The 12,405-nt window shown below is 42.9% G+C and overlaps 1 protein-coding gene across 7 annotated transcripts in view; it reads right to left on the bottom strand.

The window, feature by feature from the left end:
- The window catches only part of APLP2 (amyloid beta precursor like protein 2), a 46,054-nt gene that overhangs the window by 20,935 nt on the left and 12,714 nt on the right, over positions 1-12,405 (bottom strand). For all 7 annotated transcript variants that reach the window (XM_027740530.2, XM_027740528.2, XM_027740525.2 and 4 more), the window contains exons 2-3: positions 3,098-3,271; positions 1,772-1,901 (exon numbers count right to left, since the gene is read on the bottom strand). In XM_027740530.2, coding sequence (XP_027596331.1) covers positions 1,772-1,901; positions 3,098-3,271 — 304 coding nt within the window. The remainder of the gene's footprint in view (positions 1-1,771; positions 1,902-3,097; positions 3,272-12,405) is intronic.

The raw sequence follows: 12,405 nt of genomic DNA, 5'->3' as shown, positions 1-12,405 counted from the left end.
GAGAGTTTAGGGACAGATTATCTGATGACAATCGAAGATAATGGAATCAACTGGCCTTTGTCATCCCTTTGCAGTTAGCTACATTTTAAACTAAGAGAGATGCTATTTTCCCCATTTTCTTGTCTCAAAACAGCCCAGTTAGAATTTTGAGTTAATAATCTTTTCTCCTTCCCTATCAGTTTAATAAGTAAAGTAAAAAAAGTTTAAATGCTCCTGATAAGAAAACTAAAACTGAGCAAACTTTAAAACCAAGAGATTGTGGTTCTGTGGACTGAAGGCAGAAGGCTTTGGGTTCTCCTCTTCACCTTTGAAATACAAAGGACCTTTCTCTGGTGAAGGGAAGCGGAGAGGGCTAAACATGGTATGTTTATATCCCACCCAAGATACAATGTGCATTAAGGTATCAAGGAAGACACAAGCACCAATGGGAATGAAATTCCATAGTTTGACTATAATCACAGAGAAACACAAGATCCTTTTACAACCAGCAATTTGTGGAGTGCTAAAGGAGAAGGTGCTTTATAAATGTGGACTCCTGACTTGCAGCTTGCATCTGAAAAGCAAAGCTGCCTCCCAGGCTGGGGTGTGCAAGTCATGCACACTGTGAGAGACACAGTTCATGAAAAACCTGAACACATAGTTTAATGCTTATCAAATTTTAGGGCAGCATCACTAAAATCAGCTTATTTTTCAGCTGGAGAATAGGCTTGGGGGAGGATTATTTCTGAAAGAGATGACTCCTTATAAATCCAGGGATCTTGCTTTCATCCTTATTTCCATCAGAAGTTCTCTGTATAATCAGCTGGGTTTGGTTGCTTCCCAAACCCAAATTTCCACATTTATAAAGACAAGCCCCTTTCTGCCAGGATGTGTCCATGTTAAATTTCATTTTTAATGAAATGCTTTATGATTGTGTAGTGGAAGGTATAAAACACAGGACAAAGTACCCACATGGTTCTGCAGGTTTGCTGATGTTCTCCTCTGTCAAATCACATGTTAACCCGAGATATGGATATCAACTATGAAAACTGGTTCCCAATGAATGCTCCCAGCAATCAGAGTCTCCTAAGACTTCTTATAGAACAAGCCTTTTCCAGTGGACGATTGAAAAAAACTCAGCCAGCTGGGACTAAGCTCAGTCCTGAGCACAGCCACGGAGCAGCGCAGCGTCAGAACCACGCCTGGGGCAGGGAGCACAAGGTAAACCAGTCACACACGCTGCCTGACTCCAGGGTGGGGACATTCTGCAAAGCACCATGAAGTCCATCACAGTTTATCTCCTACTCTTTCACAGTTCAAAGTGGGGACATGGGATACAGCTGCAAGAAGCAAGGCCTCTTTGAAACTGCAAAGTTTAAATATAGTCATTGAAATAGAATAGAGATCTCTTGCCAAGACCACAGCAGGAAGCCTGAGCACACTGAGCATTTAAGTCTCCAAGGCAACAAAATATTAAAGCTCCACAAAAATAGGATCAGAGTATTAAAGCCCAGTGTCTTTGTGATACTCAGATACAATAGCCTTCAGGTTTTTATGGCAGTTGCAGAAAGAATAGGAATTTCTTTCTCATGCCAGGCACCATTATCCCACCACAGCTGTTATCAAGCTGTCGATCTGCTCCAGAAAGGCAGAGTTCCATCTTATGGAAAGAAAAACATGGAAGCTGGATGTGGAAATGGCAACCTGATATGAGAGAACCCTTAGGAACTGAGTTGTTCCTGGGAGGAATTGCTTGCTCCTCCCACAGAATGCACAGCCCCCTGGCACTCACCCAGGCACTTGTAGGGCACCACGATGTGAGTGTGGTCCTTGCACTGCTTCTTCCCACGCTTGCACCAGCTGTCGATGCTCACGGGCTGGTTGGCTTCCACCACGTTGGTGATCTGCAGGTCTGGGTACATCTGTTAACAGCACACACACAGAGGTTTCTCTCCAGAAAGGACACAGAATGTGCAAAGCAGCTCCTACCAGGAGTGGTGAGGCTGATTCTCTACATAGAAACAAGCTCAAGTTTGCACATAGACACACACACTTTCCTCTAGATCAAAATTAGGACAGCTGAAGACATAAAAAAGCTCCCAGCTGTCTGTCACACGGGGCTTGAGAAAGGAAATATGTCATCACTTCTGTGAGGCAGGAGAAAGCCAGGTCAGAGGCAAGAACCCTCATTGGCACTAAGCTGAGGGGTCTGGCTTTGCAGGCAGTAGAGGAGTATTTGTGTTTGGAGATTTATCTGTTCCATTCTTTCTGGTGCAGTACAAAATCCTCTGGAAGAGGGCAATCACCAACAAAGAGGGTTTAGTAGCATCTTCAGACTCTCTCATCTCTTGTCAAGCCAACACGCACCCACCTCCTCAGGTTTCCTCATGCCTGCTCCATTTATGATGTATTCATTTGATCCTTATGTCCTGCTTGAGTTCGCAAGTCCAGACACTGACTTATATTTAGGTTTCTACTACGTAAACCAAATGCAGCCCCAGTTACATCAGCCTTATAAAACAGTTTTAAAAGTTTTCCAGTCCAGACATGGTGCATTCTGTCCCTTTCCCATTAAAAAAAACCTACATTCCTTGTGGTATTTTACGAGCCTGACACCTCAGAGGAGCAATTAAAGACGCTTATCAAGGCCAATACGTTACAGCATATCTGGAGCACAGTGAAAGTAGACTATATCTTTTGCAATAAAGTATAAAGAGCTAAAAATACTGTCAACATTTAAATGAAAATTTTCTTTCTAATATTCTGGCTGATATGAACATGTCACTGAGACAGGTGTCAGGTTCCATTTGGTACAACACAGAGCAGATACTGGTTAACCTGCTCAGAGGCAGAACACTTGGGTAAGGCCCTGCAAACACAGATAAGGACACCTCTGACTTACAGATCAAGGACCTTCTTACAGCAGCATAAGCTGATCCAAGTCAGAGGTAGCTCCTAAATCCCACTGCTGTGTCCTCCCTGGGCAGTAACTCAGCAAAACAGCCTAGGGAATTGAGCTAGGCAACAGCAATCTTGTCTCCTGCAGGGTTAGTTTACCACTGACCAGCTAAATTAGAATCCAATTCCTTCGCAGCAGTGAAGAGCCAGAAAAACTCACCTCCTGGCAGTACTGCAGAATCTCTTCCTTCCTTCCAAAGCAGCTCTTGGTTCCAGAAGTGTCAGGTTCCCATTTCCCAGTCTGAATGTTCACATGCATATTTAGCTTCCCACAGAACATGGCAATTTGAGGCTCTGCCACTGCAAACCCTGTCCCAGCATTGGCTGCGAGGGCCTGTGAACACAAAGGAAAACAAAACACATTGATTGCATTGTCTGATGAAAGGCAGAACTCCAAGAACCAGAAACCCTCTGGCATCATCTCAGACAGCTCCTGCTTAATCCAGAGTATCGGCAGAGTCTTGCAAACTATTTTGTAACAACATTCCTTAAGATGCTGAGCCCACTCCTAGTGTTTGTTTTCCCAAACTCTATTTTCATTATTGAAATAGCAGCTTACCTAAACCAAGATTAATTCGCATTTAAAGGTTGTGCCCACAAAGGGTAAAACTGATGTCTGAAAAACCTTACAACTAACTAATACTAATAACTTTTGGCAGAAACACCTCTGTGTTACACATAAGCTACTACTAACTGGGTCCCACTGCAAGAATCCTGCTCAGAGTTTGAAGTCATGTGTTTCTCCCAATATCATCAAATATTTGGGATAGAAACACCTAAGATTCTTGCTCAAACATACAAGTAAAGATGATTTCTGCTGAATCAGAAAAACAACTGTGGCAACCAGCTCTTCAAAGCCTCTTGTGTCCCATTCAGTGCATTCCCATGGGAGCTGTGTATTCTGTGCACTTCCCAGCCTGCACCGGCAGACAAAACCCGACAGCTCCAGCTCACATTCGGGTCAAAATGCAGACTGATCAATGAAAACAAGGTCAGGGCCCCTTTCTGAAATCTTGCTGGCTAACCAAAAGAGGAAAAAGGGGAGTAAATTAAATTGCAGGCTTGTTTTTTTTCTGAGGAGACTGAGCGGATGCAGGAGCTGAATGTGCTCTCCCTAAATAACTACTAGATGTTGTCAAAGAGAAGGAAGAGGCATAAGGCAAAAACCAGATGAACTCCTAAACCAAAAGCTCTTTAAGGGAATGAAATCCACTTCAACTATTCCAGCTCAGAAATGGCAATGCACAGAGGCTGCAGGGCAGTGCTGCCCCTAAGCTGCTTTCTTCCCTGGCAGGCAGCACAACCCCAAGCCACCAGTCCTGCCTTCATATTTAACTTTTATGCATTCAAAAATGCATAAATTACTGTGGGCACTGTTCACCCCCTACTGCCTGCAGACCCCCATCATCTCATATGTATGCTTAAAGCAAATTCAACTGCCAATGTGCGGTTACTGGATATGAGGAAAATATCCAGTTACTGGATATTAGGATACTAATAACTGGATACTAATCCTAGTTACTGGATATTAGGAAAAAGAATAACTCCATTATAATTAGCTCATTTCTCCCCCCCTCCTCTTATCTCACTGCCTGGAGATAAGACTTTTCAACACTCAGAGAGTAAACGATTGTTTAGTGCTGAACACACCACCAGTGTGAGAAAATGAACTCGAGGCACAAAAGCATAAATTCATGTCTTATCTGCAGAAAAATGACCCCTTGAGTTTTAAGAACTATTTGACTGTGCGCCACTTAAGAGAAACAGTTTTATAGAGTGGTTTCTACTTACTCTGACTCTTCCAACCAAGAGATGCTCATGAAAGCATGTTTTAGCGCAGACCACAAAGTAATGAAATACTAAACTATATATAACAGATACTGGCATCAATGTCCCAGTATCAAAATGCTGCCAAATTCACATATATTTTCAAATTTAGTGTGAGTACATTTTTTGTACTCTCTGTCCCAAGGAAAAGACAACAGTTATGTACTTCAGATGCAGGTTGAGTTCTGGATTGCACTGAGGCTGGGGAACTTGGTTCCTTCAGAAATCAAACCACTTAATACATTTCTTACAAGTGCAGACTCTTGCATCGCTTTCCCTCCTGGTGTATCATTTCAGAAGAAAGAGGGAAATGTAGAATGATCCTTCCTAACTCTCTAAACACACACAAACTTTGTACGAGGTCCTTTTCATCCCCCTCCAAACAAACACCACTTCAGTACCAACAACCACTTTCCACGGAGCACAAGACTTGACATGTTAAAGGAAACAATCCACAACACAGTTTTATGACAACACTCCAACCACATGCAAGATCCAACCTTGGAAAAGAACCAAAAGAGATGCAAGATCAAGTACACAGGAAGCATTAACCCTTGAAAGAATAAACGGCATCAAAAGAGAATAAAATGTACATGCTATGGCTGGAGATTGCTGGCACTGCTGATGCCTGAAAACTGTTTTCATCAAGGCAAACTTAACAAGTCTGCAGCAAAGCAAGGGAACTGCTGGAGCAGGAGAGGTGTAGAAACATCCATAAGTAACCCATTCACCATAGCCCCTGCCTGAGCAAAGCTCCTGTTCAAACACATACCAAGCTCCTGAAATCATGCCCACCCCCTATTTACATACTGCTGGAGCCCGTGTTTATTTTTGCCGTCTCTCCTGTCACCTCTGCTCCTTGTAAAGGTACCATTCCCCTCCCTGGATTGCTCACATACTTTGCATATCAGCGAGTGCTGTTGCCGTAGCTACCAGAACATGCTAAGCCCCAATTCCCAGCTGAACAAACGACACTAATTACTTGCTTGATTTCATCACTTTTAATCAAACGGCAGAAATCTTCTCCTGGATTGCGCTGCTGGGTGAATTAATGAACTCTGAGATACACGAACTGATTCTTTAACCCCATGACCTGCAGGGTAAGATTTTTGAGCGATGGGCTTCAATTTTTCCTCCACTGGCAATCCCCTTCAGCCCTCAATCACATCAATGATTTAATTTAGTATTTTAATCTGTAATGAGAGAATACAGCACCACAAACTTCATCTGTACCCGTGGAGGCCACATCTTTAACACTGACATTTAAATAGGGAGGAAAGTCACCTACACAAGTTTTTGGGACAAAGTAATTTTCTGTTGCTTCCCACAACTGAGGTATCAAACCCAGAAGTGGATCCCTCAGGCTACATTCAAACATCACTTTGCAAAAGGAGGGATGGGAAACATGTAAACCAGCACGAAGCTTGGGATAAAGCCACGTCCTCAGTTAAGCTCTTTAGTACTTCAGAGAATTCACCCATTCCACATTGCAGAGGGATGAACAACTGACAGCACATTTTTCTTGGGGAATTTCCCAGCCATAAATGGAAGCAGCTGCTTCTTGTAGTGCTGGGTAGCAACGATTCAATCCCTTAAATAAGCAGCCTGACAGCTCAGGAGGGGCAACACACACATGATGGAGGAGAGTTCATCCAGTTGTGTACATCCTCAGTGAACATTATTTTAGTGGCTATTATCCTATTAATACACATCCATAACATGAGAGCAAGACAAATGATATTTGGGGAAAGACTGTTCCATAAACCATTACTTTCCTCAATGGCACTTGCATTTACAAGATGTTTCATGATAAACTGGGCTCTGCCTTTTGTATAATTCTGTAACCCAGTTTGCCTTTCAAGACCAAAAACACAAACACATAAATCTCAAGCCAGTTAATGTCAGTTAAATTCCTCACCCTGTCATGCAGTGCCTGATTTACGGTCCTGAAACACTGGAATTCAAACCTCTAAATCTTCTTTTTCTCTGATGGAAGTGTCTGCCCCAGCATCCCAGTTTTTATTTACTACTCGCCTCTTCAGCTTGTGACAGTGGGTTGGCTCCATATGCTAAAAAGTGTCAGGGCTGTTCTTCCTGCAAGTATCCCCCATCCCAAAGGAGGGATGAAAGTAAAATAAGGAATTTATTTAGTAAAATAAGGAATATTTCACATCTACCCCTCAAAAATGCTATTGCAGTTCTGGTTTATAAATACTTAAACATGAAAACCATGATCCTTGCCTTTTATTTCCAGGATCTGTTAAACCTCACAACAACACATATTATTTCACATGCTGTCCATCCAGCTCCCTATGGAATGCTGCTACTCAGGAAAGCCTTCTGGCATGCTACTGGGGACTGGAGGATTGAAGGGTGATTGGAGTGTTTCTCTTGTGAAGAGGAGCTGATTATTTTATTTCACAGAAATGAGTTCCTGAGAGCTTTCCTTAATAGCACCAAGGTATCTACAAAATGTCATATTTAACTGAATTCTGCATTTTCAGTGAGGTCAAACACAACCATAACCTTGTCCATCTGATTAGATTAGCCAGAATGAGCCTTTATTCCAGCAAAAACAGAGTGGATGGGATTTTAGGCCAAGAAGGATGAAGAGCCTGCTAAGGAGAACTCCTACTGTCCCTACTTTCCATCAGGCTTCCTCTGCAGCAACACACGAGCAGCTCTCCGGATAAAACCACAGAAGATTAAGCTGTTTTAAGACTGAAACTCCAGCTTCTAGAATTTATAAGCTGCTGAAGAAAGCTCTCATGGAGAATTGCACTGACTTGGTGGCCAGAAAACAGATTAATTACTGCTTGGGGCATTCCCATGCAGAGCTTGTTGCAGGACTCTCTGCAGGTTGGATCACATTTCCTGCTCCCAAGAGTTACATGTATTCCACAACTATTTGCTGCTACACTGACAAAAAATGTCAGGCAGTACTTGTGAAGACAATTTGTGCTGTTAGTTTTTAATTAAGTGAAGCCCCCCCCAAACAATACTGCTTATTAAATCAGGGTGCACATGAACCACAACCTGAGGGACTTCAGAACAGGCTGCTCAGCATAGTCTTTATCCAGATACATCATGCTGCCCACCTTCTCTTAATTCAAGAAAGAAAGAGGTTTTTCTGGATTTTTTTTTAATTGCATTTCCTATTCCATCTGGAGCAACACTGTAACTCTCCCTATGTCAGTGCAACACCCACAGATATGGAGGATATAAATTGAACTCCTTCAAAAGCACTGAGGAATTCCAACAGCTCCTTTGATATAAAAATGAGTTTTGTTACCTTACCAGCCTTCCTATGAGCACAGCCCTTGACAGCTGCTGCTTTTAAATGCGTGAGTATTCCAACTTTCTGCACTTTCTGGGCTGAAAAGTTGGTGTGGACATTTGTGCAAGAACATGCTAATAATGCCAGTCGGGGGTTGAACCCTGTATGGGCCATTCACTTAAGAATTGATCCTTGTGGGTCCCTTACAACTCAGAACATCCTGTGATAAACGCAACTGCTTCAAAGCCTAACTGCACACCCCACTGTCTCCAGAGCTGATGTCCATGGGCACTTTTCCTTCCATAAGGAGAGGTCAGCCCTTTGCAAAATCAAAATCAAAATCAAAATGAAGAGCTGCTGCAGTCACAGCACCGAAGCCTTTGGAAGCAGAACAGCTGGCCTGGCACTGCAGAGCTGAGACTTCCCAGGTCACAACATGCCACACAGCCTTTAAACCTAATGTTCATTGCCATGAACCTCACTTGGGAATTAATTCCAGTACTCAGAAAACCAACACTTCAGTTAAAAAGCGAGGGAAGTTGATAGAGGGACTTCACGCACGACTTCTGCACAGAATACCTGAAATTCCCCTGGATTTGTAACTTCTAAACACGGGCAGAGCTCTCAATTCCTGCTTCAAATGGTGCTCCATGCTTTGTTTTCCTTAGCTTCTTTTCCTGCTTTTATTCAGCAGATAGGTGGCTTGAACCCAGGAAGGCTAATGAATGCCTGACACAGCAGGCAGTAAATCTACAGCCCAGCAGCTCATCCTAGCTTTATTGCTTTATTTTTTTTTAAATTGCTGATAATTACAATAATGCACATGGGCAGGGGTCCAAGACAGGAAGAATTATTGTCTGCAGGCAGATCTGGTGTGAGCTGATAATACAGCCTGTGTTTGCTTTTGAATTTAAATGGCAGAAATCTCAGTAAAGCAGTCTTTGAGTTGCTTTAACTTGCTGGAAGGGGTGGAGTTCTCATCTGCTCGTCCTTTATCGACTTTTGTGGCAGAGGATTCTGCACCAGCAGAGAACTGGGAGCCAAGGCAGGAGCTGCAGTAACTCGGGTGCAGTTTATATTTAGATGCCTCTGTTTATGGCTGACAGGCAGCTCTGAGCACTCGGAAGTTCAGTGACAATAATCCACGTCCTTCCATATGTGCTGACAGCAATCCCAGGATTACGAAGACCTGCTGCAGCCCGAAACATTCCTTACTGCTTTGCACATTCCTCTTCCTAAGAGCAAAGGTGACATTTCCCAGTCCCTGACTTGGAATTTGTAATTAGGAGGTCTCAGATTATTTCCCCCTCCTCCTCTAGTTTATCACGCTCCATAAACCCGGCCTACCCAAGTTATTGGGCACATAATCTGCCTGCCAGACCTTTGCACTGGGAACCGGCACATTCCACAGGGAATGGCACACTGCAGGCAGTGCTGCTGCAGTGCTGATCACATCCAGTAAAGCCACGACTCAGCACTGCCTCAGCTTCCTGAAGCTGCTTGTGTAACGTGGTTGCCTTTGGCATCCTCTTTTCTATCCCTGGAGAGACAAAATTCATAACAACTGGGTTGGAACATTCCCTGAACAAATGTTACTGTACCCAGAACTGTGTCCTTTAAAAAAAGATTAATTGCTGGGCCTCAAGCTTTCAAAAGTACAACTTGGGTGTAATGGCTGGGAGTGGGACAGTTTAACACTAACCCAACCTAAGAGCAGGGCAAGAGAAGAGGAAGACACAATTATTACACCACTACTAATCCTCACACAGGGCACAGCTGGGTCCAAATAGGTTCAATCAGTCAGGCCACCTTCCACACGTCACAAGGACATCAGGGACAATTTCCATGCTGTGTCAGACAGACTCACTCACAGCCACTTCCTTCCCTTTGCAGCAGAACACGGCCATGGTCTATTTAAAGTTCCCTTTTTACAGTATGATCCTAAGTCCTACCTCAGCACAGAGCCAGGCCTATTTATCACTGGGCTAAACTGAGGCATAAAGTCAAGTGACTTGCCTAAGGTCATCCAGCAGCAGGCTCAGCTTGGATTAATCCTCAACTCCTCCAATCTGTGCCATCACTGTCTTGCACAACAAGACTAATTACTGCTTTTCCACATTAATTATTTGGGCATTTGAAGCACAGGGACCCAAGATGTCCTGTTAGCCAGTCAGCAAGTAAAAACTTCTGCACAAGTTCATGTTTTCACAGTAAAATTCTATGAAAAAATGGCCACAGGGCAAGCAGAAGGGAGATCCAAACCAAAACCTAAGGACACCAGCTATGGCTTAATAGTGCTTCATACTTAGGGTAAAGTTTAACTCTCAGACCTAACTTTCATTACTGAGCTGACTGATAAGAACCATCACTGTTGATAGCACTGAGGCATCTCTGACAGCAGCACATGTGGAGGAGTGCTGAGAGATGCTATTTTATAAGTATTTTCTCCATGGTTCAGTAGAGGGTTTGTGCCATCCTAAGGCACTTGAGCTACAGAAGAGTTAGGGAATATAATCACTGTAGTTACCAGGATACAGATTCCATAATACACAGGAAAGTACTTTTAGAAAATCTTTCATCACTTCAAAGTAATTTGTTCAAGGCAAAAATAACTTCTGGACTAAAACTCATCACAACTCCCACATCCATACAGCTTCCCCACTGGCTTTCGCAGAGGACAAAACTGGCCAAGAGGAGACTGAGAGAATGACTTATCCACATCAGGCAGGCAAAAAAACAAACCCCCTACTACTGCCCCAAAGTGAGTTAGCATTTCAGGAGGGGAGAAACCAAAACCCTCCCTGAAAACAGCTGAAAGCTGGTTTTACAAATCTTGTGAAGCTGCACAAAAGAGCCACTGCAGGAACCTGTGGTTCCTTGCTCTACCCACGTGTCTGACCACTCACTGACTCCAGATAAAAAGGCTGCACAGATTGTGTTTTTATCTAACACAACCAAAAAGCAAAGCAGGAAACCGAGGGGCGTCTCAGTTTTTTAACTGAGAATTTCAAGTGGCAAGAAAACACACCTGGGAAAAAAATGCAAGATAAAGGAAGGATAACAAGCAGGAATGCAGTTTGCAATGCAGTGTGGGTTTGGTTCGAATGTCCCTCCCTTTATAGATGTTGTTCAGCATCACAGATCGGTTTTTTATGTGCAATTGTTTTGGAACATAAATGATAAAATTTCCTTGGGATTTTAAAGTCCTGCAATTAGGCTATACACAACTTTCCTCCAGCTCACAGGAACGATTCACCAGGCCTTGCTCTGACTGCACTGGAGCTCTGCAGGTCTTGCTTTCCACCTCTAAATTCACAATCTTCTGGAAAAAAAAAACCTAAAATCCAACGCAAATTAACTGGTAATTCTGTCCTTCAAACAATTCAGATGAAACTTCAAATCTGGACGAGGAAACCACGAGGTTTTTAAGTCCTGGCTTTCCAAAGAATGTTAATGACCATCTTTCGAAAATGGGAAACCCACAGCTAAAATACAGGGCTTTTTTTTTCATCCTTGTGCTGCTCCCTGGGCTCTGCCAAGGGGATCCTAATCCAGACCAAAATTAACGAGTTACCAAAAAATGATGGAACAGCCTTGCCATTTTCAGTGTAAAAATTGAGCATACCTTTATACTTCAAACTTTTTAAGTTCAGCCAAAAGCATAGGTTACTTCTGTAAATTACAGGTCTATGAAAATAGTCAGCAGTTAGTACCTGTTACTGAGGATGGGTAACTTAACTCTAGCTCTTAGTAAGTCTACTTAGGAAATAATGGAAATTGAGATTTTAAACCAAAACCATCTCCCCACACAGCTTCCCACACACCTCCTCCTGTTAGTTATTCTAAGAAGTGCTCATCTTTGCATGACTGTTCACATACATAGCAGAATCTTTTAACAACCTTCAATGTCTAGGGGTGCAGAAATCAGTGCTTTAAAATACTCCTATAGTGATGCTATAAGTTTCTTCAGCTACAGTAAATGATATCTTTTTCCTTAAATAGAAAACTTCAACACAAACACTGCCCCAAGAAAGTTTAGTTTTCAGTCAGCTGCTCATTAGGAAAAGTTCCTACCACTCACGGCTAAAAAGATAAATGCAAGAGAAGTAACTAAGCAAAACCATCTCAAATTCTCATCAAAACACAGTCTCTCATTTTCCTGACTGCTGCCATTTCTGATCCCAGTAAACAGCAATAAAACTGGAGAAAGGCTGCCAGCTTCCTTCCACTAATGCTGGCAAACTAAAGGTGAGGGAGAAACTCCTAAGTAAGGGCAGGATGAAGAATGCCAAGCACTACCTTACTCAAGTAGGAAAGAGGCTGAAATGTGGGGAGATGGCTTAGAGGAACACTTCTTACTTCCA

This window comes from Pipra filicauda, unplaced genomic scaffold (assembly GCF_003945595.2).
Source record: "Pipra filicauda isolate LSUMZ 115617 unplaced genomic scaffold, ASM394559v2 scaffold323_size1005334_pilon, whole genome shotgun sequence".
NCBI classification, from domain to species: domain Eukaryota; kingdom Metazoa; phylum Chordata; class Aves; order Passeriformes; family Pipridae; genus Pipra; species Pipra filicauda.
Note: the sequence above shows the minus strand (reverse complement) of the source record. Positions and strands in the feature narration are given on the sequence as shown.